The following is a 25,539-nucleotide window of genomic DNA, read 5'->3' on the forward strand; positions in this document are numbered from 1 at the left end:
TATTGTGCAGGATAAATGAAACAACAGTTCCTGTCATATAGTAAACACTAGTATGTATTATCTCTGTGGAGGCATAGTGGAAGGAATAAGACTGCTTGGAGGTGGCGGTGAGTGGGGTTTTGAAGGCTAAATAGGAGTTCACAAGGTAGAAAGTGGAAATAGTACGTTCTAACACAGGAAATAGTATGGGGTCTTCTAGCTTGCCTTCAGGTGTTAACTCAGTTTCAAGGAGGATGTAACTGAATCTCATACAGAAGATGTGGCCTGCCTAAAGTCAAGCATGCAGGAATGCAGAGCTCCATACCCAGTTCTGTCTGACTCTGACCCCGGTGGTTAATGCTCAAGTTAGAACATGTGTACTATCATTCTTGAGACCTATTTGTGTTGTAGCTCAGGGCTGATAAATTGGGTTGCTGTGGCATGTGAGGCAGCCTTGCCCTCTGAAGGAAGAAAAATCACCTGGTGCTCAAGGGCACAAACCGGGGTACCTTCTCTGAGCTCTGCTTTCTATGTAAGCTCTGCTCCCAAGCAAGTTTCCCCCAGGAAGTGGCAAGATGGCTGCCGGGAGCTTAACTGGACCAGCAGAGGTACTGCAGAGGAGAGAGGGAGCCCCTTTCCTAGTGGTTGCAGTTAATGTTTTTATTTATTTTTGAGACAGAGAGAGACAGAGCATGAGCAGGGGAGGGGAAGAGAGAGAGGGAGACACAGAATCGGAAGCAGGCTCCAGGCTCTGAGCTGTCAGCACAGAGCCCGACGGGGGGCTGGAACTGACGGAGTGTGAGATCATGACCTGAGCTGAAGTCGGACGCTTAACCGACCCAGGCGTCCCTCCTGGTGGTTGCAGTTAAAGTCCTAGGCCGGGTTCTCATTGGTCATGCTTGGGTGACAAGGCTATCAGTCGGCCAATGGTTAGGAGAATGTGGTCTTCTCACTAAGGCCGAAGTGACCTGTTGTAGGTCACGTCGTGACCATCACAGAACCAATCAAGTGGCTAAAAGATGTGGCCCTCTCATTGGTCACACCTGGGTCGCATGACCATCACTGAACCAATCAAGTGGCTAGGGGAATATAGTCCTCTCACAGATCAGGCCTCTCACTGTGACCAGAGGAGCCAGAACTACAAGGGTCTAGAGTGGAGGAAGGGTGGTCCCCTAAAGTGATATTGGGGTCCTGCACCCAGTAAAGGGGGAGATGGCTGGCTGGCAAACCCAGTGGATGTTCTTCATAGAGCCCCAGACAGGCCCATCCATTCGTCTCTTATGACCTGGGGCTGAGGGAAGCCTGGGACACCTGAGCCGGGGGTCAGGAACGCTTTCCTGGAGCCCTTTAGTGAAAAGCATCTGGCCCCAGGCAGCAGCATGCATGGCAGTACAATAGTCCGTAACAGTGGAGGAGCTATGCCAGTGAAGGGGTTTGGTTATGGTCAACTCTGTGGGTGGGGTGGGCAGTGTCCTATACCCTCCTCACGCTGTCCTGATTGCAGTTTGGAGCAAACAGTTACGATGGAAGCATCTGAGCTTCCATGATTCGTGGGCTGGCCATTGGCTCCACCCGACCAGGCCTTCCAGGGATTCGCCAGTGGTTAAGCAAGAGGAGGAAACGAGTTTTACAAATTAGTACCAACACCTGGAGGGACAGAACCAGCCCAGGGGAAACCGTATAGGGAGTCCAGTCCCCACAGCATCCACTGACGCATTGTGCGGAGAAACCTCTGTTTCCAGGGTAACCACCACATCCTGATTGGACATCTCACCTTGCCAAGGAGGGCAATTTGAAACATTCTGGTATATAATTTATTGCAGACATTCTGTGGTATAGGCCCTGTGTCAGGTGCTTTACGTATATGACCTCCTTTCATCCTCCCTGCACTGAGGGAGTATCATTGTCCCCATTTTACAGACAAATGAACCAAGACTCGAGGATGTTAGGAAACTTCTCCCAAGATCACATACTAAGAGGGAATGCTGCCCATTTGATGTCCAAGCCCTGGTTCTTCTGAGCTGGGTCTCCTTTGATGCTGGGGACCAGAGACCCAGTTGCAACCCAACCCCCCCCCCCACCCCCAAAACGTGGCAGGTGAGCTGAGCTGTGTGTCTCCCACAGTTACTCAGCAGATGTTCTGAGGATGCTCAAAGATGAGGCACAGGATGGGGCTTCACTTTCTGGTCCCAGGGTCTCCTGCCCCAGACAGTTCCCTTGTGGCCTCTCCCAGAGTCCAGAGCTTCGTTTTTTTATCTGAAGCCTGGCAATTTGGGGCCCAGATGAGGCCCCTAGGCCTGAGTGCTTCAGTGGGGAGGATGGGAGGTTTCAGAGAGGGACAAGAGGGGTGGGAGTAGGCGGGGAGGGGTAGAGCCCAAGGACTCAGAGGAGGTGGGAGACAGGGAGGCAGCTTCATTAGTCTGTCCCCAGGGAACTTGGCAGCCAGTTATTAGGCACTCCCTAGGATGGTGAGCTTGGCAGATGAGGGAAGAAAACAACATGGGGGTTGTGGGTGTGGGCTGGGGTTGGTTCTGCCTCTTCTGGACCAGGGGATCCCTTTTTTTCATCATATGAGGGGAGGGCTGAGGTTCTCCAGGGCCTAAACCTGTCACCATGGTGCAAGCCCCTCCTTGACAGCAGGGAAAGTGTCATGAGCATCCTTGGATGCAGGAAAGGAGCTGAACTGACGCCAGTGCTGGTCCCTAGGGCACCTTGACGGTGCACTCCCCCACTGAGGCTACTATGGTGGTTGCGCCAAGGCTGTGGTGTCTACTGGACCCTTACCCTCTGTCCTGTGTCTGAGAATCCCACCAGTCCTACTTGTAGTCTTGAGGCTACGTACTGTTGCTCCCATACTGTAGACCCATCTCCCTTATCATTTTCCCTTTTCTCCAGTAGAAAGAAATCTGTTAAGTTTCCCTCAGACTTCTTCTCTTCTCCTCTCCCACCAGCCCCTTGGCCTTGAAAGTTATCAGTGATGACTTAAACCTTACTTGCAGCTCAGACTCTTTGCTGAGCAGCTGCCTCCTGGGCATCTCCCAGGGGTGCTCCTGGGCTCCACAGACTCTACCGCTTCTCATCCGCCTACCCTGCTCTGCCTCTGTGGCATCCCATCTTGGAGAAGGGCTCCACTGTCTGCCCACTAGCCCAGCCCAGGGCACACAGAGTCGCTCCCAACTCTCTTCTTCCCCTGACCTACCACAGGTAAGCCAAACCTTTACTAGCTTTCCACCAACTCTTTTAACTACCTTCTTCATGGCTGTGCTCTGGTTCACTCACCTTTCCTTCTTTCCTGGAGTCTCCACGTTGATCTCTGAGCCCCTGGTTGACCATCCATGCTGCCTGTCCATAGCTCTCTCCTGTTTTAAAATTCTCAGTGGCTCCCCCAGCACCCCCAGATGAAATCTGTACTCCTTGTCTTAGCATTCTGAGCTCCATGTGGCCTGGTCCCTACTGCAGCCTCTGCTTCCACACCTCCTCCAACACTTTGCATGTTCCAGTTCCCACAGTGTGCCATGTTCCCTCCACTCTGAGTCTTTGCTCATGCTGTTCTCTCTCCAAGGAATGTCTCTCCCCACTTTTGGTTGTAAGTACACTCAGCTTTTGACTCCTCCAGGAAATGCTCCCTGAACATGTGCCCACTCCCCGCCTTCAGCAGGTCTAGGTGTCTCTGTTGTGGGCTCTTATAACATCCCACATGTTTCTACATCATGGCGCTTAGCACTCTCAGTTACAGTTGACTGCAGATCTGTCTTCTGCCCTCTGCTAGCTGTGGGAGCTTGGAGAGCCAGGGTTGGGTATCTTGCTGGTCGTGCTCTCTAGCATCCACCTGAGTCAGGCCTGTGGTGTATGCTTAAGCAGGGCTGCAGAAGAAATGAAATGTCTACCAATCTCTCAAATGTCAACATCAGGGTCTTTTGATGTATGTATTAGTTTCCTATCCCTGCTGTAACAAATTACTACAAGCTTAGTAGCAATGCAAATTTAGTCTACAATTCTAGAGATCAGAAATCTGATGGGGCCTGGTCTCACTGTGCCAAAATCAAAGGGTGGACAGGCCTGGGTTTCTTCTGGAGGCTCTAAGGGAGAAATCTATTTCCTTGTCTTTTACAGTTTCCGCGGCCTTTTCCACTTACCTTGGCTTGTGGGCACTTTCTCCATTTCAAAGCCACCAGTGTTGGGCTGGGTCCTTCTCATGGTACCATCTCCCTTTTCTGCCTCCCTCTTTCACTTTTAAGGACCCTGGTGATTACATTGAGCCCAACTGGAAAATCCAGTATAATCTCCCTATTTTAAGGTCAGCTTATTAGACCTTAATTTCATTTGCAGCCTTAATTCCTCTTTGCCGTGTAAATTAACAAGATATTCACAGGTTCGAGGGATTAGGACATGGACATCTCTGGGTGGCCACTGTCCTGCCCATCACAATAAGGAAGAAGCTGGAGAAGCCAGTGCCATGTGGGGAGAGGTACCCCTCTGTGAGACTCTAAGAATGGGGGACACCAGGGGCAAAAGGACAGTCAGGGTCAGATAGCAGGATGATTTGATGCAGGTTAAGAGAGTTCTGGGAGAGCCAGAAAGGGATTTCTGCCTGTCATGGTCAAACCTGCAAGTGGTAGAAACCCAGCCAAAACTGGCTTTAAGGACCAAGGGGATTTACTGACACATGAGACTAAAACATCACACACAGGTAAGAATTCCTCCAAGTACAGCTGGGTTGGGGGTCAGAGGATGTCCCACAACTCCACTTCCCTCTACCTCCCAAATCTCCTTTCAATCCCAGCTTGGCTTTATTCTCAGTCCACATGAGATGGCAACATAGCAGCAGTCACTGCCACCCCCAGCCTCCAGGTTTAAGTGAGCCAGAGCAACTGCCGCCTCTCAGCAGGTCTCCCTGCCCTGCCTTGCCTTGCCTTGCCTGGGTCTTGAGTCTAGCTCCCAACCAATCATGGGGCCAGGGGGCTGGATTTCACTCAAATCATGGGTAGATAACAGAGGAAGAGTGGGTTCCTAAAGGAAATTCTGATGGCTGTTTTCCCCGATGGGTGATGCTCCCTGTATTCTCTTAGGGAGACAGGATTAAGAGGAGACCTGGGTCCTGATTCTGGTTCCTCTGCTAACTTGCTGCTGTGTGACTTTGAGTGAGTTACTTATTAACCTCTCTGGGCCTGACTGTAGAATGAGGGGGTGAGGTGGGATGCCCTCTAAGGGACCTTACCACTCAGAGGCCTTTCCCATCTGTTTAGCCCATCTGTTTTCTTGTGAGTCTAGATACTAGTGGTAAAGATCCTTAGAAAACCTGGTAGTCGGAGAAGTAGTAGGGGAAGCTGCTCAGAGTGGAGCCAAGTTTGGGATCTGTGGCAGGGCCAGGGAGGTGGGCTAGAGCACGTGAAGTGCTGGGTTCATGGGACAGTTGGGGGCCTGAGCAAATGGCCAGTGGCTATCAAGACTTAGGGCTTGTCTGTTGCCAGGGTCAAACCTCACTCTGCTTGTATCGAGCTTAGCGCGTGGCCACGGTTGGGGTTATCGTGTGAGTTGGCATCACTGTGTGGCTGTGGTAAAGACTCAGTCTGGGTCCAGGCTGGGGATCAAAGCTGGTCAGCAGGAGACAGGGCAGATGCTGTCAACTGGTATATGGGGGAGCCAGGTGTCACACAAAAGTGACTGGCCACATGTGACTTCTCAATTATTCTCACCTAACATATTATATATTTTACTTATTCTTTTGTTTTTTGTCTGCTTCCTTTTACTAGAATGTCAATTCCCTGAGGACAACCACTTTGTTCTCTAGCTCCTAGAACAGTGCCTGGCACATCGTAGGTGCTCAATAAATAGTTGTCTGAATAATGCAGAGGTATGTGCATGCAGGTGAGGCCAATGCTGTGTGCATTAGATTACCAGTTCCCCAACCTTGCCATTCATTTTTTTTTTTTTTTTTTTTTTTTTTAAATTTTTTTTCAACGTTTATTTATTTTTGGGACAGAGAGAGATAGAGCATGAACGGGGGAGGGGCAGAGAGAGAGGGAGACACAGAATCGGAAACAGGCTCCAGGCTCTGAGCCATCAGCCCAGAGCCCAACGCGGGGCTCGAACTCACGGACCGCGAGATCGTGACCTGGCTGAAGTCGGATGCTTAACCGACTGCGCCACCCAGGCGCCCCATCCTTGCCATTCATTTGAACCACCCGGAGATCTTATAAGAACACCAATGCCCAGGGTACAGCCCTTACCGGTTGAGTCAGAATATCTGGGGGACCAAACTAGGCACTGGTATTTTTAAAAAAAAACCGCCAGGTAGTCCCACTTGCTGCAAAGTTTGAGAGGTGCTCACTGCATTAGACCACGTGAAGTGTGGGGTGGGGAGTATGTGCCGCCTCATGAGGACACACACACAGTGGTTCTGGGTGGTAGGATGGAGACTTTTTGTCCTAGATCTCTATCACATTCTCCGGACACCCGCCACGGAGGTGATTACTTTGCTCTCAAAATGGATTTTGGCCGCGAGTCAAGAAGAGCTCTCGCTTCCCAGCTAAACGATGGCAAATCAATTTGAGGACTCTGCTGGAGCTGCTGATTAGGGCTGGCAGCCAGGGAGCCCTCTGGCTGTCAGAGCCATGGCAGGACTCAGCTAGGCCTTTGAGAGGAGGTGGCAGGCAGGAGCTGGGACCAGCCTTGGGGTCCAAGAACTCAGCCTTCTCCTGGGGGACATGGGAAGCCTAGATGGGGCTGCTGTCCACTTTGGGAGTGCAATCTCCATTTATTTAGGACAGCAATATTAATAGTATTTGTCATCATTTATTAAGAACTTGTATGTGCTGGGCACTTTAATACATTTGTTGCCATAATTGGGCAATGCAAGTATTATTATCCTTTAGTATGGAGTCCCTGAGAGGTAAAATAATGTGTTCAAGATCAAATGGCTTCCACATAACAAGTCAGGCTTATAACCAGGTCTGCTTGGGAAAAACCCAAATGTTTTCTCATGATGCTCTGTTGTGTGTTCGTGTACATGTCTGGACTCTGAGCTCTCATGACCATATCAGATTCAGGTTTAAAAGGCAGCTCCTATCCCAGTGTTTGGCCATGGGGAGTTTGCTGGAGGAAGAAAGGAATGAGGACATGTTTGCTGAGTGGATGGATGAATGAAAGAGTAGTTGCTGACTAGGGGCAGAAGGTGGGATGAGGTATGCGTTGTGAGGTAGGCAGCCTCCAAGATGGCCTGCAGCCCCCAGTGATCGTCCCTCCTGCTGTTCATGCCCTGTGTAGTATCCTCCTACATTGAATCAGAGCTGGTCTGTGTGACCAACAGAGTACTGGAGAAGCGATGGTGTGACTTTCGAGGCTAGGTCATGAAAGACATTGCATCTTCCACCTTGCTCTCTTGGATTACTCACTCTGGGAGAGACTAGCTTCCCTATCACGAGGACACTTCAGAAGCCCTTTGGAGAGGGAGACTTCTGCCAGAAAGCCAGTGCCAGTTTGGCAGCAATGTGATGGAGGCGTCTTGGAGGTGGATCCTCAAGCCCTAGTTAAGACTTCAGATGAGACCTCAGCCCCAGCTGACATCTCTTTTTTTTTATGTTTATTTATTTTTGAGAGAGAGAGAAAGAGAGAGGGAGAGAGCAGGGGAAGGGCAGAGAGAGGTGGGGACAGAAGACCCAAAGCAGGCTCTGTGCTGATAGCAGAGAGTCAGATGCAGGGCTCGAACTCATGAACTGTGAGATCATGACCTGAGCCAAAGTTGGATGCTTAACCAACTGAACCACCCAGGTGCCCCCCAGCTGACATCTTAATTGCAACTTTATGAGAGACCCCAATCCATAAATAGCCATGAAGCTACAACAGAATTTTTTGACTCTCAGAAACTGTGAGAGAAAAAGAAATGTTTGTTTCACGCTACTAAGTTTTGGGATAATTTGTTATGCAACAACAGATAACTCATGCATATTGCTAAGTCTTTTGAGCTGATGAGAGCTTCCTGGAATAGGCAGTTTATTCCCTCCTGTCCCCTTTCTCACTTGTGACTCCTGCCTCTCAGTTTATTTTGTATGTATTACAGTAAAAAGACATGAGAGTTGGTTTTAAATCCAGGTTCCCAGTTTACTATTTGGATGACCTGGGGACTTTTATTGAAATTAATTCTTCTCCTTATCCCTTTTTACTTTTTATCCCTCCTTTTCTATCCCTTTTTCTTGTCTTCATCAGTCTTGCCATAGTAAGAGTAGCATTTTGTGGTAATGGCTGTCATTGTTTAAGTAACTGTTATGCACCAGGCACTGTGTTAGGGGATCCACAGACATTATTTAATTTAGTTCCCTTAATTGGTGGTGGTGGTGGGGTTAGTTATTATTGTATTCTATTATTTTGTTTTTTATTTTAATTCCAGTATAGATAACATACATTATATACTCATTTATTTTATTTTATTTTATTTTATTATTTTTTTTAATTTTTTTTCAACGTTTATTTATTTTTGGGACAGAGAGAGACAGAGCATGAACGGGGGAGGGGCAGAGAGAGAGGGAGACACAGAATCGGAAACAGGCTCCAGGCTCTGAGCCATCAGCCCAGAGCCTGACGCGGGGCTCGAACTGACGGACCGCAAGATCGTGACCTGGCTGAAGTCGGACGCTTAACCGACTGCGCCACCCAGGCGCCCCTATACTCATTTATTTTAAATAGATAAGGAGACCAAGGTCCAGAGAGTCACATGCCCAAGACTGGACAGAAAGAATCAATATTCCAAGCCAGGTTTGTCTGCAAACCAAAGCCTATGCTCATTTCCATTATACGTCTCTACTTCTGAGCCCCAGTGTTGTAATATGTAACATGGGCATAATTCTGACCTCACAGATCCCTGTCAGGATGAGCAAAGGTGGTGCCTTTAGAGCAACAACCCTATTATGGCATGGAGCGAAGGCCTAGTAAGTGGGAGGCTTCCTTGATCTTCCTATTCTCCCCTCCCCACTTATGTACTTTACGATGGGCTATCCTAGCCCTTGTATAGACAGGGTCATGTCATTGCCTGTCACTGCAGTACCAACAGGGAGTTGATGAGACTGATGGGCCTACCCCAGGATGGACGGGGTGCATGCCTGGGTCTGGATTCCAAGGAGATGGTAGCACTAGCAGCTCTTGCTTACCCACTGACCCTTACCTTGTGCTAGCTCTGTTCCTGCCCCAGCTCACACAGAGATGAAGGAAGGAAGGAACATGCATTCAAACCTAGGTCAGTACCTGTGGAGAGGCCATTGTGTAGAGATGGCTCCAGCTGGAGGATCCCAGCTGAGAAAACGTTGGGGGTGGGGAGGGATATTGAATCATCTCTTAGATCAGGCAAGAAATCCCAATTAATTACAAGTGCTAAGTGAGTGGTCTGGAAGCAGACTTTTGCAGTCAATTAAAGGGATGCTGGAGGAAGCTTCATTAACCCCCTGCCTCCTGGCAACTTTTGGTTTAGGAGAAAGAAGGCATCTGTCTGTAATGAGCTCCCCCACACTGTGGGGAATGCAGACAGGGGGAATGCAGAGAGTGCCCTCCACCAAAGATGGCACAAGAGGGACTCCTGGGTTGCATGGAAGGATGGATTCGTGATGTCCTATGCTTTGATCCCTGTGGTAAATGAAGTTGTAAAGACATTGCTCCATTTGGAGGCCAGCCCATGCACAGTGCAGTTTGTGCTTTTCTTGTCCTTCTCCAGCATGGACAGCAGAATGGCCACTAGACTCTCCCCAGGTGCCTCAAACACAGAAGCCCCAAACTAAACTCATTATTTTCCCCCAAACCTGTCTCCGCAAATTTTTCAGATCTTGAAGAATGGAGCCACCCAAGATGGAGACACAGGCTTTGGCCTCAACCCCTTCCGGTTCCATGCCCTACACATTCAATCCTTAAGTCCTGCCAATCTGCCCTCCTATGTAGTACCCCCAATTTATCTGTTTCTCTCAGGCCCTTTGCCATTGCCTAAGGTTGGGCCTTACCATCTCCAGCCTTGACATTGTACTAGCTCCTTCTTGGAGCCCAGTTCATTCTCCTCCCAGCCCTAATGATCTTTCTCAATCTGCCCACCTGATCGTATCACACCTCTGCTCAAGACCCTTCAGTGGCTCCCCATGGTCTGCAGGGAGAGCCCAAGCTCCATCTCCTGGCACCCTGGTTGATGTCCCCAGGCTTTCAGCTTTTCATCAAGAATTTAATAAGCTCCTGCAGATGTCCCCTGCTTCTCCCTCCTTGACACCCACCACCCATGCTCAGACTACTTTTGTCCCCTCCCTGCTTTTGCTCATGCCAGCCCTTCCGCCTGGAGTGCCCTCCTTCTCTACCAGGTTGACTTCTCATTTAAGACTCATCTGAGATATTGCCTCCTCCCGGGAGCCTTCCCCAAGCATCCTGAGTTTGCTTTTATCACTGCACATGTTACGGTGGCTAATTAGCCTATTTATCTGCCTGTCTCCTCCTTTAGCAGGTAGATTCCTGGTAGAAAGGGCTGTGTGATTGGTGTTCTCGGTGTCTAGTGTGTGATTGGTGTTCTTGGTGCTTAGCAAGTGGTAGGAGCTCAGTAAGTGCTATTTAAGAAAGGGTTAAGACTATGAGGGGAAGACCTTTGGGACTAACAGTGAGAGGATGCTTTCATTTCCCGACTGGGGCACAGGATTCTGTGGGGTGCCACTGAGTGTCAAGGAGGGGCAAAGTGGGCAGAGGAGAAGCATCTGAGTGTCTGGGGCTGAGTTGTTTACTGAAGAGGGACCTGAGTCTTGAAAGGACAGTGTCTTGTGTGCTGATAGAGCACACAGATGGACTTCTAGGGAAGCCCAAAGACCTTGTGTTCCATTTCTCTCCAATCTTCATCCTTGGAAGGCCCTCAGAGCCTAGCCACTGACTCTGGGGATGGTCTCAGTCTTGCAGAGGCCTGAGGGGAACCAACTGTTGACCCTTATTCTGCTCTGACACATTTCCTCCTCCACTTGGGACCCTGTGGTAGATGAGGTTTGGTTCTGGCTCCTCTGAGGTCCTGCTCCACTCCTGCTTCTTTGTAGGGAATGGGGGAGTTGCATCAGGCTCCATGGGGGCAGACCCTAAGATGCCCCCCTCCAGTGATCCCTGTCCTGTTACATCCTTGTGTAACCCTCTCCCTATGGGTGTGGGCAGGACCTATGACTTTTAACCGATAGAATATGGTAAAAGTGATGGGATGTACTTGCCCAATCAGGTTACATAACATTGAGGCTTCCATCTTATCAGCCTTCTCTGTTACCTTCTTGGCTTGCACACTTGGATGAAGAAAGCTGCCATGTTGTGAGCTGCTCTAATGAAGGGGCCCACATAGTAAGAAATGAAGGACAGCCTCTGGCCAACAGCCAGCCAGGGACTGAGGCCCTCAATCCAACAGGAACTAAATCTTGGCAACAATCACGTGACCTTGAAAGTGGCCCTTGACATCAGTTGAGACCCCAACCCTGGCCTGCACTTGACTGCAGCTTGGTGAGAGACCCTGAAGCAGAGAACCCTGGCCTCCTGTGAGAAACTGTGAGATAATAAATACATGTTGCTTTAAGCCTCCAAGTGTGTGGTAATTTGTTATGCAGCAGTAGATAACTAATACAGCCTCCCAGTGCACACTGAGCTCCCCTGACTCTGAGAGGCGAGGAGACCTGTTATCCTTAGTGCACTAGCCCAGACTTATGGGGGGATCTGGGAGAAAGGTAGGATGAGTGATGTTAGGGCATAGGAGAGAAAGGGGTCAGGTTCTGCCTCCCCTCCCCCTATTGTCCAGTAGGTGCAAAGAGCTAGAGGAAAAGTGACTGTGGCCACCAAGCAGAGGAGAGGGAGATTGGTCGCTTGGATCCTGAGTCAGCACTGGGGTTCCTAAGGACCCACTGCAGGCTAGACTCTGCAGTGGGTGCTGGGAGGCATTGGGGCACCAGCCAGCATGACACCTAGAAGAGCTCCCAAGTTAGAGACAGACACTGCAGCGGCATAAATTGTAGTAGGATTTATAAGGTGCCATTCAGTGAATGGTTGGCACGCAGTGCTAAGAGTGTGCATGTGTGACCCCATTTCTTCCTCACAACTGTGGAGGTCAAAACAATTATTATCCCATTTTACTTGCAAGCACACACTCAGAGGGGTTAAGTGGCTTGTTCAAGATCACTCTGCTGGGTGACAACCCTCTGGCAAACCCAGGGCTGCCTGAGCACATAGTTGTGATGCTCTGTGTGTTGTAAGCACAGCAACAAACCCTGCTGTGGGAAGGGGGATGGGGGGCTGTGTCAGGGTGGGCGTCACACAGGAGGTGACATCTTGCTGGATCTTGAGAATTTCAGGAGTACACCAGGGAGGGGAAGGATACCATTCATTCCAGGCAGAGGGGAAAGACTCAGCATGTGCATACCGTGTGTGCTTGGCTCAGAGTTGGGTGTGGGTCTAACCCAGTAGGTTGGTGTCATATCTTACAGGGCCATTTTGATGATTTTGCTGTTGTCCTGACCACTGAAGCGTGCTGGGCAGGAGAGTGACATGGTTAAGTTTGTGTTTTGATGAGTCTTCCGGGCGAGGTGGGGTGATGGGGAGAGGATGGACAGAGGGAAGAGGCAGAAGCTGGGAGACTAGTATGTGGGGAATGGGAGGTGCCTAGACAAGTAGAGAAAAAGTGAGGCCCAGCTTAAGGCAGCACAATGGTGGGGACAGCCGAGGGTGAAAGAAGGTTCTCGTCTTGTCCTGACTCAACAAGGTCTGGGAAGTGTCTGTGTCCAGGAACAATGCTGAGTGGCACCAGCTCCCACACACGGCCTGGCAGAGAGTAGGAACTCCCTTGGTGTTGGTGGGTGACCAGTAACAGACCTTTGCCCACCCACGGTTCTTGGCTTCATGTCGGCACACCATATCCCAGGGAGCTTTCAGAGAAGGATGGCCAGAGATGGGTGTGGAGTATTGTGACCAGGCTGGAACACTAGCTCTGGGGGGTTTTCGTACAGTTGAACTTGAAGGGCGGGAGGTGAGTGGCGCTGATCTCTGGGGGCGAGCCCTGACTCTGGCCTTCATTTGTTTCCAATGTCCCAGCCAGAAGTCAGGGTAAAATGGGAGGTTTTCTGAGACCTCTTGAACATTGCAGGTCAGCCCCCCTTGCCTTAGCTGGTGCCCCATGTAACCCTGGTGGTGCCAACAGACAGAAAAGGACAGACAGACTAAGAGTTGCTGTACAAGGTCTTTTCTTTGTTGTCATGGTTGGTTTGGTACATCTTAGCATCTGCGTCATACAAAGGGGGGAGCAACAGCCATGGCTTTTGGTCAGGTTCAGGGGGCATGAGGGGGTGCCCCTCCCCTCCCCCCAGGCACTGACACATTTAAAGAAAGCAGAGCAACAAGGACACAGCACAGATGTGGGAAAGGGATTCCCCCGCGAGAGCAGGATGGTCGTCCTCACCTGGGTCTCACTAGGACCCCCACCCCCATCCCAGGGCCAGTGGGAGCACCTTCCAACCTCTCCCCAGTGAAGAAGGTGGGCAGCAGGAGCAGGGAGGGGAGTAGGGGACATGTGGGGGAAGGCATATCTTCAGGCATACCCTTATCTGAGCCATCTGATCCCCAGCTGCCTGTCCAGTCAAGGGCCTATGAGGCCCTCGAAGGATGGAGCAGTTGGGCGGTGGGGTGGGCAACCCTGCCATCTAGGGGCAGGACTCTCAGGACTGGGGCTCTAGCCATAGCCTGGTGGGGGTAGCTTCTTTCCTCATCAGGCCACCTGAGAGGGGCCTGGGCTGCTGAAATACTTCAGTTCACTATCTCTCCCCTTCTCTGTCTCTCTTCCCTCTGTGCCCTCCCTCCCTCTCTCTCTCCCTTTCTGTCTTGTCTCCATCTCTCTCTCTCTCTCTCTCTCTCTCACACACACACACACACACACACACACACACACACACACACACCCATACTTAAGAGGGTCTCTTGACCTCCTGCTTGCCTTTGGAGGAGACCCCACACAGTGTTGCCACTTCCTGGAGCTTCTGAACCTGGAGCTGAGGATGTGCATGTGTGGAAATCCTGGCTCGCTGCCGGCACCGGCATGGGCGATCCAGAGAAGCCTTCTCCCTCCTTTCTTGAGGATGAGCTCCCAGGCACGCAAGCCTGGCAGTGGCCTTCCCTGGCAACCACGCATGCCCACATCAGGTGGTGCCCACTCCCTTGCATCTCATTGTTTGCACCATATACAAATGATTGCTCCTTCTTATTTCTCTAGCTGAAGAATGTCTCCCTGGTATGTTGCATGTGTGCACTGAATTCTGGGACTGCTCCCTCCCTACCACAGCCTCCTAAGTGTATCACATGCATTGCCCCATTTAGGTGTGACACACTCATCCCCCTCCCATCCAGTGGGTCACACACACACCTCCCACCCCAGGTACATCAGGTAAATATCTCTTCCCTGCTAAAGCACACCCCACACATATTTTGTACCCCCTCTCCCTCCACCTGAGTGTGTTGCACACAACATCTTCACTGGGTCACACACTAGCTTCTTTCCACAGGTCTGCATCGGGAATGACAGTCATCATGTCTCTCTGGACCTGAAGTTGATCACCTGGCAGTGGTTGGAGCCAGGTATGCCCCATGCCGAAATTCTCCCCTGCTCCTGCCTCCAGGAAGACCTCTAGTTCTGCTCAGGGGTAGGCCTGAGGATTCTGGAAGAGTGTGGGACGTTTGCCAGACTCATCCAGCCAGCCTGGAGGGTACTCTCCTATGGGAAAAATCCAGAGCCCGCTGGCGGTGCAGAAGGGCTGTGGAGACCACCAGGGACATTCTCTGAGGGGCTGGTGTCCCTCAGGTCCACCTGGGATATCTTGCATGGCTGTGTTCCCCTGCTCATCTGAAGCTCCCTGGGCCTCAGTCTCTGCTGCCCATCTGTCATTTTCTGTGCTCTGGCACCACCTTTGAGATCTGTGGGCCCCTGTCAAGGGGGAGACGTTTTCAAACACTTGGGATCCACATCTGTGTCTGGCTGGGGCTCACACACAGGGTCTGGGGAAGCCTGGGGCCCCTTGACTGCGCCCTGCCTATCTCTGTCCCAGGACCCCAGGGCTCTAGAGAATGACCATCCTGCCCAGGATTAGAGACACAGACAAGCAGACAGTAGGGGTGCGAGGTGGCTCCCCGTCACAGACACAGGCACAGACACAGGCCCCTTGGTGGGGCAGGACACAAGGGCACAGGGGAGGGGGAGGGGGCGGGGGAGAAGGGCAAGTCCAGGGAGCTAGAGCTGCTGGAGCCCTGCTCCCTAGAGAAGGGACAGACCAGGGGATTTTTCTAGTTCCCTAAACATATGGATTGTTTTGTCTCATCTTTAAAGTATTGCAGTCTAACTGATATGGCTTTAACTATTGGAAACGGACAGAGAAGACACATGTCTGTCTCTGAAATAAAAGCATAAATCCACTAAAATGGAAAACCTGCAGAATGCAAACTGGGGTCAATGAGGCAGGAGCTTCGGGGGCAGGCAAGTCGCCCCCTCCCTGGGCCCTGCTTTTGGGGTAGGCCCCGATGAGGGCCCAGCATGGCTTCTTGGGGCACTGCCAGGGTCAGTCCCAGTGGACTTCTGAGGACCTCAGGCAGGAACCCTCCAAGGGCGGGAGGACTCTAGGCCAAGGACAAGGTCTCCTGTTGGATGTGGCCACCCATGGCCAATGGTTTGGAGGCCAAGAAGGGGGTATGTTACCTATGTTCTTTCTCCCGAAGCACACATTCTGCACACAAGTGCCTATTCAGAGCCACACATGCACACAACACTCTCAGCACATCTGACAGTCTCTCAGACACACACTGTACAACTTCTAACACATACCCATTGCTGCAGACACTCCTGCTATTTTGAAAACACATGCAGATACAGGCTAACACATGCAAACTTGACCACCCATATAAGATGGCTAGAAAACAGATATGACACAATTTCAATTCATACATACCCCCTCAAACAAACACACATACACAAGGCTGCCTAACATATACAATCTCTAACACAAGGGTATGATTAACATACACATACAGTCTCAACACACACACACAATGCACCCATATGTACAATCTTTGGACGCACAATTGCTGATGCAGTCTCTGCCACATACACGCATGTGTGCATGCACACACACTTTCCTGTCTCATTTGCTCCAAGGCCCCCTGGTTCTCACACAACTGAATGAGCAGGAGGCCTTGACAGTTTGGGGTGGAGGGAACAAATGCCATTTTCACACATCCCAGAGGAGAGTTTGTTCTTGGCCAATGAGATGAATGGACAGATGCCTTCTGTCAAGTGGGAACTGGCTTCTCCCCAAAGGCTTGGGGCTTTGGCCAGGAAGGGTCCTCCTGGGGACCATGGGGCCCTGGAAGCACATGAACAGGATGGGTTGGGGAAGTGGGGTGGATAGGAATGGGGGCAGCTTGGCTGTACCAATGGTAAGGTCCCATGGCATGGGCCATCGCTGCCCAATGGCTCCAAGTGTTTTCTGGGGAGCCTGGGAAGCCCCTTGGCTGAGCAAACTGGGCCCAGCCTGGCAGTGGGGCCCCAGGACCCAAGCAGAGAGGGGGGAGACAAGGGGCTGCTCTACCCTGGGGCCTCTCCACAGATGAGTTAAAGTCCAAAGAGGATCCATTTGGAGGGACTGGCTTGGCAGGGGCCATGCCTCATTGGGAGAGGAGTGCTCCTGGGCTGGGTGTCATCTCAGGGGGAGGGAAGAAGGAGAGCCCCAGCCTCCTGCCCAGACCTAGGCCTGGCCAGAATACAACAGGGCCTCTCAGGCTGGGCCCTCACAGGGCAGGCTTACTCTGACTCCCTTCCTTAGAACCAGGCCACTCAGTGCCCCTACCCTGACCTAGAGGCCCACTGTGGGTCAGAGGCCAAAGGTCGGCATGCTGGGCAGGGCTGGAATGTGTCATTACTTTGGCTGGCTGGGGACAATGGTCCTCCTGGCAGTGGGGTGCATGAAGGAATGTATGGGGGTTACCACACTAGCATAGACCTTAGGCTTCTGGAGGGGGCCCTCAGTGCCTCTGGCACTGGATTCAACGCCCCCTGCTGGGGGAAGCTGTCTTCCCTTTTTCAAGCAACTGGGAAGTGAGGTGGGGGCTGAATACCCTGGGATGAAGGGGGTGTGAGGGAGTGCTGAGGGGGAGGAGTCCTGGCCAGGGAAGGGGGGCAGAGGTCAACTGAGGTTTTCCCCTTCAGAACTGAGACTTAACTGAATGAAAAGAAAGAACCAAAAAAAAAAAAAAAAAAAGTAACAAGTGGAGTGGGAACAGGGCAGGAGGGCCGGTTACTTCTTGAACATGTCCTGCAGTGGCCCGGGGAGGTATTTGAGCACCGTGTCCAGGATGCTCTCCTCCTCTTCCTCCTCCTCATCCCCGCAGCCTGCAGGGATAGCCTTCTTGGGCCGGGTCAGGCTTCCCTCGCAGGGCTGCTCCAGGGCTGCCTTCTCCTCTGCCTCCTTCTCTTCCTTCTTCTTCAGCCCGTACTGGGAAGGGGGGAGGGCAGACATGAACATGAATGGGGCAAGGAGAGAGCTGGATCTCAAGGTCAAGCTCGCTCATCCGGGGCCGCCACTCATGGAAACTCCCCAAGCCTTAGTCCTCTCATCTATAAAATAGGGATAAGGATGCCTTCCTTATGGGATTGTGCCTGTTCTCGGCAGGTGTTCCAGAAAAGAGAGTCGGTGCATAGGGTTTCCTTTAAAATTAATACCTGCCCATAATAACTTCTCTGCCCTTCTGACATCCCCCAAGATTTCACATCTGAAAGTCCTCCCATAGGTTTCGATGACAAAACTTGATCTGAGCTGATGGGAGGCTACTTATAGCCTTGTTTTTTTGCAGTGGTGAGACTAGACATGTATGGAACTGCTTGGCATCAGGTGGCAGCTGCAGACCCATTGAGAGTGACACGTAACAATAACAGGTGCTTAGGGCACTACGGTACTTTCCCCAAATTCCCAAATTCTGGATTGCAAACATTTGGTCTCCAGTCTTGGGCACAAGACTGCGGACCATAGCAGCAAACATTCGGGAGCACTTATCGTGTGCATTATCTTACTTAATCCCCATAACCCTCCTTTGAGGGAGGTGTTCCTGTGACACTCCTTTCTCCCTATGCGGAAGAAACCTAGTGAGAGTTAGGTCTAAGGTGAGAGCAGGGATTCAGGGGAGCCTGAGGCCGGGGTTTGGGGGGACCGGCTTGACCTCAGTTCCTTACTCTCCCACGCAGACGGACGGGTGATGCTGACCTTGTCTCGGATCTGCTGCCGGACCTTCTCACGCTCAGCTTCCATGCGCGCATGCTTGGCCTTACGCTCCTCCTCCTGCTGCCGCAGTGCTTCCTGTCGCTCCTCCTCCTTCTTCTGCGCGTCTGGGTCCTTCTCCTCCTCTCCCCCCAGCATCTTCCCCATATCCTTGGTGGCCCCTAAATCGGGTGGGGTGGGGAAGGAGAGGATGGGGTCAGGGGGGACCAGGGCTGGGGATAGAAGGACTTGGTGCTCTGCGGGCCCCTCCCACCTGGATTGAGACCCAGGTGGGGGAGTGAAGGGTGCGGGACTCACCTCCAAGGGCCTGCTTCATGACGAAGTCCATGACGCCGGCTCTAGTTAGCGTGCCTTAGCCCGCAGCCAAGGTTGCATGCAGGGCTCCTGACAAGGCCTGGCTCAGAGATATGTGTCAACCTGCAAAAGTGGAGTCAGGGATCAGATGGGAGAGGCCTCTGCACAGACAGACAGCAGCCTCACCCTGGTTCCGGCCCCAGGCTGCATCAGCCCAGGCCAAGACCCAGTGCTCTGGCATTCAGTGGAAAGGGGCTATTTCCTGAGTACTTCCTGCGTGCCAGGCACATATGTGTGGCCAAATATCTTCTGCTTCCGATTTTAAAACCTCATCTTGCCCGTATGGCTTTAATTGGATTGAGTCCAGGAGTGCTAGAAAGAAGGGGGAGTTTGGAGTCAGGCAGAGCTGGGTTCTCATGCCACCCTCATTCCTTATTCACCATGTGATATTCAGCTAGTTCCTGAACCTCCTTAAGCCCCAGTTTCCTCCTCCATAAGATAGAATGGCAGTGCCTCTTTTCCCAGGGCTACTGTGGAGACTGGAGAAAATTCCAGCCTGGGCCACTGGGCCAACCAACTAGATGGAATGAGGAGGGGATTAGGGCCCCAGCAAATCAGAGGCCAGTGAAAAACTGAGAACAGTCAGCTTGGATGAACATATCCAGACTTCTGAAATTAGGCACATGGAGAAATAAGTTACTTTTGTTTCAGGAAACATGTAAGTTTTGTGTTTTATAGCTTAATATTGATTTTTATTTTGAATTACACATGGGGGTTGGAGACATGATCATCTTCTTGGGGCTTAGGGCCTTTAAAGTACCGAGCACGGGCCTTGTAAGCACTCAGCTTGTGTTAGTCCTCCTCTTCTCTCTAAATTACCAACTTTCAATTTTTATTATATTTTTTATTCTTTCCTTTTTGGCCTCAGAACATTTTCTCCAAATAAAATCTTAATGAGAATCTCAGTATGCAAGATCCCAATGTTAGTGGGGCGGGGAGGGTAGAGAGCTTGGAGCTTCCCTCCATCCTTGACCTCCTGCTACCTCGTTCCCCCCGCATCCTTGAGAATTTGAACCCTGATACTGTAACTCTGAGAGATTTCCTTTTTATTTTAACCATTCAGTTTCATCACTGGCTTTTCATAGACAAAGCCATCGCAAATCACTTTTTGGGTGTAGATGGGAACATCCCTGAGCTATCTAAAGGGTGATGTGGTCACCTGGGGTGAGTCCTACTCCCCAAGGCCTTTCAGCCCACACAGCCTTGGGGGCTTTATGATTTGCTGGGAGACAAAAGGGAAATGGTGGCAGAGAAGCAGGCTGGATATCACAACCAGGTTGAGTTCAAGGTCACTGGCTGTTTGTTGATGGTTTTCTTCATTTCTTTCAAAATGAGAAGACATATCAGCAGACTGAGATCTTTCTATCAAATGGGGCCCGAGAGTTTATTTGAGGATTTCTACATGATCGTACCACCTGACAGGTTGTTTTGAGGAGAGCAAATCATGACGAAGTAGAAAAACATCCCCAGGGGCTTTGGCATCAGACACACCTGGTTAGAAGTCCGGGCTCCCTGGCTGTGGCCACCCTGGGGAAGTGTCAGTTTGCTCCAGGACAGCGAGGGAGTATTAAGCCCACCCTTGTACTGGTGTTTGAAGAAGAGGAGACACTGGTCAAGTGACTGGGTATGTAGCAGCTGCTCCTTAATGTTGGCCATTGCTGACTGCATATTTGTGAGGACGTGTCGGAGCAGGGTTTCCAGGAAATGTAAGAGAACCCACCCCGACCCAGAATTCTGAGTGTGAAGGCGGCTCTGCTCAGTCAATTAAGATGTTTTTGCTGGATTCAAAAACATTGTAAAGAAACTGCATTTCTAAGAAGAGGAAATGAACAATTTAATAATCAAATGATTTCAGGAACTATTGGGTTCCTCCTCTGTGTTTACACGCAGCTCAAGGAATTTGCAGGTGGTAGTAGAGACATGGGACTTTAATCTGAGATGCTTCAAATTGGTCCAAAGGGCACCTGGGCTTTAAAAGGTTCAGTCTCATCCCTAATTTGCTGCTCTGGCAAGTCTCTCTCCTGAACCAGATGATCTTCTGGGCCCTCTTCCCAGTGGTTCGGTTGGAGCAGTTTTGCAGCCTTTGAACTGCTGGCCACCCCCACTGTATCCTCAAATCCTTCTCCTGTCTTGGCTCTGTGACTCAGTTCTTTCCTCTCCCCCATGTCCTACTGCTCTCTTTCCTCTCCTAGTGCTCCTCGCCCTTCCCCCTCCCAGCTTTGCTGCCTCCTCTTGTTCTTCTCCGCTTTTCAATAAGAGTGTTCCCCAGGACCCGGACTTTAGCTCCCGTCTCTTTTTCCTCTCCAATGCTTCCCTAGGGCAACTCATCCTTTCTTGGGCTTTAATGATACCTAGACATCTTATGTGGGCTCTAGACCCCTGTAGTCATTTATCCAACAAATATTAATTGAGTATCTCCTATGTACCAGGCAGCGTGTTAGGCACCGGGGATATACGAGTAAACAAAACAGACAAAACCCTGCCCTCATGCAGATTACATTCTGGAGTGTGGGGGGGGGGGTGGGGGAGGGGGGGTGGGCGGTGAGTGTGTGTGTGTGTGTGTGTGTGTGTTTGTGCACAGGGAAATAGACAACAAATAAATCAAGATATGCACTTGCCCTCCTCTTGGACACCTCCCTCTGGATGTCCCATGGCACCATTCAAAGTTAACACACCATCTTCCTATCACCACACCATCTCCTTCTCCAGACTCTTCTGTTTCTAAGCATTCATTCAGCAAGCACTGATTATGATCCCTCCCGGCCCCCCAATATGCAAAGTACATCTACTCATTTGAGGCCTGAGTCTTCTGGATACTTACATCCCTGTCATTCTAGGTGCCCCCTTACCCTTGTTGAGGCCTGCTGGTATTATTTAGCAGCTTCTTGGGTCCATCCCAAAGTCCTGCTGCTCACCCCCAACGTGGCTCTCTCAGCTATTAAGTAATTGATTGTTCAGCCTGTTGAGGTTCTCCCAACCAATTTCTCAAGGCCCAGGGTCCTCCTACTCTGTCTCCTTCCACAGGTGCATTGGAAGACTTGTGAGCCCTGGGTCAGGCATACCTGACTCCGATCCTGAACCTGCTACTTTTTAGCTGTGAGGTAGTAAGTAATTGACTTAGCCTCTTTTCTTCATACAGTGAGGATTACGTGCCACTTTGAAAGGTTAGAAATAATGTGTTTAGCACATGGTGGCAGTGGGGAGCTCAGTACATGGTGACTGCTATCACTCTCAAAATGATTAATGCCAACTGGTATGAGATCCTGCCACTTTCCCTCCTAGCTTCTGAGGACGAGGTCCCCCTCCTTCCTGCTGAAGTTAATCTATCCACCGGTACTGCAGATCTTCTCTCCTTACACCTCCTACGTGATCTTTTCGTGCTCTCTCTTCCTCACATCCTCAGTCTCCTGGATAGGTCTCTTTATCCGCTTCCTTCTCCAACTCCTGCCCCTTTCCCTTAATCTCTGTCCTCTACCTTTGTGATGAAGGGGTGTCCATTTGGTGTCTCCACTTCTTCAGCTCCAGGTCAGCCCTGCAGCTCTGTGAGATCAGAGATCTGCTGCCTCTGCATTGCCACCGAAATTGCCCTCGTCGGAGTCGCCAGAGGCCTCCAGAATGCCAGATCCTGGAGTGTTTTCACTGCTCTGAAGCTCCTCCATCCATCCCTCTGTAGCATCAGATACTGGTGATGACTCTACTCTCTCCTCATCTCTCTATTTTTCAGCCCTCTTCTTGAATCTTTTGAATTCTAGGACGGCACTCCTGTGGTCTTCATCCTACTTCTCAGACAAATCTTTCTCCCCTCTACTGACTTCTTTTCTTTAAAATGTGGATGTTATCCAAGCGATCGCTCTCCCTCTTTCTCCTCCTACTGTCCCTTATTCCTCCACTGTCTCCCTTGGGAATCTCACCTAACCCTATTGATTTATGCCCTTCTTTAGTCACAGACCACCCCCAGCCCCCAGACTCACACATTTAACTTTCTGCTGGATATTGCCACATGGGTAATCTCAAATTCAGTCTATCCAAAGATCGATCTTATCCTCGCTTCCCTCACCCAACCACCTTTTCTTCCGGCATGTCTTGTTCCAATCGCCTCAACTGAAAACTCTAGAGTCAGTGACTTCTTCACTTACTCACTCCCTCCCTCCCAATATTCTTTGGGCATCTACTCTGCCAGGCACTGTTCTCGGTGCTGGGGCTGTGGCAGGGAATAAGGGAGTCACATTTGTTCTCACAGCATTCAGTTAGCTGGGGAGGTAGACACCGGACAAAAGACCACACAAGGAATTGGTGAGTTAAAATTGGGATGGGATGCTAGAGAGGAGTCCAGAGACTGTAGCTTCATGGTGCTTCCTGCATCTACACCCTCTTCTCCTACACTGCTAATGTCTTGGCTCAGGACTTCAAGGTTCTGGATTTGTGCATAACCTCTATGTCTGTCCCTCCCTCAGCTCTTACCCATCCTCCACATGGCTGTCCAATTAATCTTCCTAAAGGGCAGATCTGCTCATCAAACACACCCTGCAATGGCTCCCCATGGTCTTGTTAAACTGGCCAGAGGGTCCTTGTGCTGACCTTCAAATCCTGTACAGTCTAGCACCTGCCTGCCTTGCCATTCATTTCTCATCTTTTGCATGTGGCTCTGCTTCTATTTGAAAACCACTGGGTATTTGTTCATTTTACAGCCTGGGAACCCCTTAACTTCATCTCTGTCGGTTCTAATCCTGACTCCACTACTTACTAAGTGACCTTGAGCAAATGACTTAATCTTTTTTCATCTGTAAAATGGAGACAATACTGCCTATCCCCAAGACATGTTGTGAGCATTAAATGAGATAATGCAAATAAAGTGCTCAGCCTAGTGTTTGGCACATAGTAGGTGCTAATACATATTACCTATCATCACTATCATGGTTATCATCATCACTGTTATCATCATCAGCAGCAGCAATATTAATTTTCAAAGAGCCCTCTCAAACATCACTGCCTTTATGAAATATCCTGGATCTCCTGGGTGAGATGTGATGGTGTCTTCCTCTTCTGAGACCCAGGGTACTTTTCTACTGCAGCCTTGCCTGCCTCCAGCTCATGTGCTCTGTCCAGCTGTGTGTGTTTCCTTTCCAGATCGCTCTGAGCTCCCTTTAGGGGAGGGCTTGTATCTTGTTCATTTCCCTTATTCCAGAGTCCACAATATCTCCTGGTTCATGGTAGAGCCTCATGACGTATTTGCTAGGTTGAATTTAATGTTGTGTGTCAGCGAGTATGTGAGAGTCTACGCGTTCAGAGTATGATCCTGCATGTCTAACTCTGAACTTAGGCATCGTGTGAGCCTGCGTGAGCGTGTGTGCAGGCGTGTGTGTAGATATTTTGCCATATGCCTGTAGGAGTGCTGAGGTCGGGCAGGTTGCATGCAGTTGAGGATTTTGGCCAGACCGCCAGGAGGCGCTCCTCGGCGGTTCTGCGGGAAACCTTGGTCTATCCCCGCGCGGGAAGGGTGGTGGTGGTGGTGGTGGTGGTTGTGGGGTGGGGGTGGTGGTGATGCTGGGCTGGGGGAGGGGAGACAAAAAGGGGGAGAGGGAGGGCTGCCGCCGCAGCACGTTTCCGTGCCTTTAGCGCGCCCAGGACCTAGGACACATCTTCAGCTTTCCCTCCTCCACTTTCTCCAGCCTGTCCCAACCCGAAGGCAGCGGAGGCACCTCCTCAGGCTTGGCCGTCTGAGCCCCAGCCGGTTTTCGGGACTGGGCCCCGCCATCCGACAAGCAGATTCGGGCACCTGCAGTGTTTGTCCTTGTGGCTGTTTTTCTGTTCTTATGGCTCAAGTCCAGCCTATATTCACCGCAACTCAATCCAACACTCATTTGCTTTTCGCAGGGGACCCTACGCTAATGGCGATGGCAGAGACAGAGGATGCCCCTTACTTCCCCCTCCACTCCCCCCCCCCCCATACGCCCCTGGAAAAGAGAAGCACTGGGGGAGGGGAAGGGGCAGTGGAGGATGGGAAGGGATAGGGAATCGGCTCCCTCAGAAAAGCGGAAGTGGCAGGGACTTAGCGTTCCCTCGGCAGAAGAGGACAGGAATCTAGGCGTCCCTCTCCCGCTCCCCTGCGGAGACGAGCCAGCAGCTCTGCCCTGGAGCTCTCGGTTGGCCGCTGAGAGCGCCCCTCCCCCAACACACAAAGCTTCAACCCCAAGACCCAGCCAGGTATCAAACTTTGATGGGGGAGGGGGCAGAGTGGGGCCTGCGAAGGCCTTAGAAGGGACGGTAACTAATTACCCCAGGCAGAGAACGTGCTCTGGCCAAACCTTGGCTCCTCCTCCTCTGAGGACAAATAGTCCCTTTGGCCCCTCACCTTCAGTTGACGTTTTAAGCTTTCCTCCCCTCCACCTTCGGCCTCTCCGCCCCCCTCCTGGCGCCCTCTGACTCACTCCAGGAGCCTGAACCCCTTCGGGGGCGGCTCCCTCCTCCGGGGCGAAGAGGGCTCTGGAGGGTTCCGGGGGAACCACAACCTGAAGTAGCTTAGATCGACTCCCCCCCCCCCCCCCCCCAATCCCCACCCCCGCGAGCTCGAAGTTGTTCTCTAGGTTCAGACTTGAGTCTCCCGCCGCCCTCGGGGCGGTCCTGGCTCTCCGGGAGCGGGGCTGTTTTGGGCTTCTGCCCGAAGGTCTCCGACTCGGGGCCCACTCCTCCTTCCCAGTTTGCCCCGGTTTAACTCTCTTCCCTCCGCTTGCTCGCTCCACCCTCGCGGGGAGCTGTCCTTTCAGCACCACGGCGAACGCGCCCAGGAGGGTCCCAGCTGCTGCCGCTCAGCCTCCCTTTTCCGGCGCCTGGCCAGTCTTGGGGAGCTGTCCCCTTGAAAGCCGTACTCCCCAGCTTCCCAGGCTGCCCTGCAGCCTCACGGCGAGAGCCGGGACCCTGTTGCCCACAGCCC

At 51.4% G+C, this 25,539-nt stretch overlaps 2 protein-coding genes across 2 annotated transcripts in view; one reads left to right on the forward strand and one right to left on the reverse strand.

Annotated features, from left to right (window-relative positions):
* Positions 1-25,539, forward strand: part of THOC3 (THO complex subunit 3) — a 190,342-nt gene that overhangs the window by 145,570 nt on the left and 19,233 nt on the right. The window lies entirely within an intron of this gene.
* Positions 17,277-18,617, reverse strand: CPLX2 (complexin 2). The gene is made up of 3 exons (XM_047870925.1): positions 18,552-18,617; positions 18,240-18,415; positions 17,277-17,474 (listed from the first exon to the last, which is right to left on the reverse strand). Exons 1-3 carry the CDS (start codon positions 18,580-18,582, stop codon positions 17,277-17,279), a joined length of 405 nt encoding a protein of 134 aa, XP_047726881.1. The 5' UTR covers positions 18,583-18,617.

This window comes from Prionailurus viverrinus, chromosome A1, assembly GCF_022837055.1.
Source record: "Prionailurus viverrinus isolate Anna chromosome A1, UM_Priviv_1.0, whole genome shotgun sequence".
Lineage (NCBI taxonomy): Eukaryota > Metazoa > Chordata > Mammalia > Carnivora > Felidae > Prionailurus > Prionailurus viverrinus.

Excerpts from the sequence above, each read along its gene's own strand:
- CPLX2 (XM_047870925.1), bottom strand. The coding sequence starts at position 18,582 with ATGGACTTCGTCATGAAGCAGGCCCTTGGAG. Across the intron at positions 18,416-18,551 it reads CATGAAGCAGGCCCTTGGAG|GGGCCACCAAGGATATGGGG; the intron begins GTGAGTCCCGCA and ends CACCCGATTTAG. Across the intron at positions 17,475-18,239 it reads GGCAGCAGATCCGAGACAAG|TACGGGCTGAAGAAGAAGGA; the intron begins GTCAGCATCACC and ends CCCCCTTCCCAG.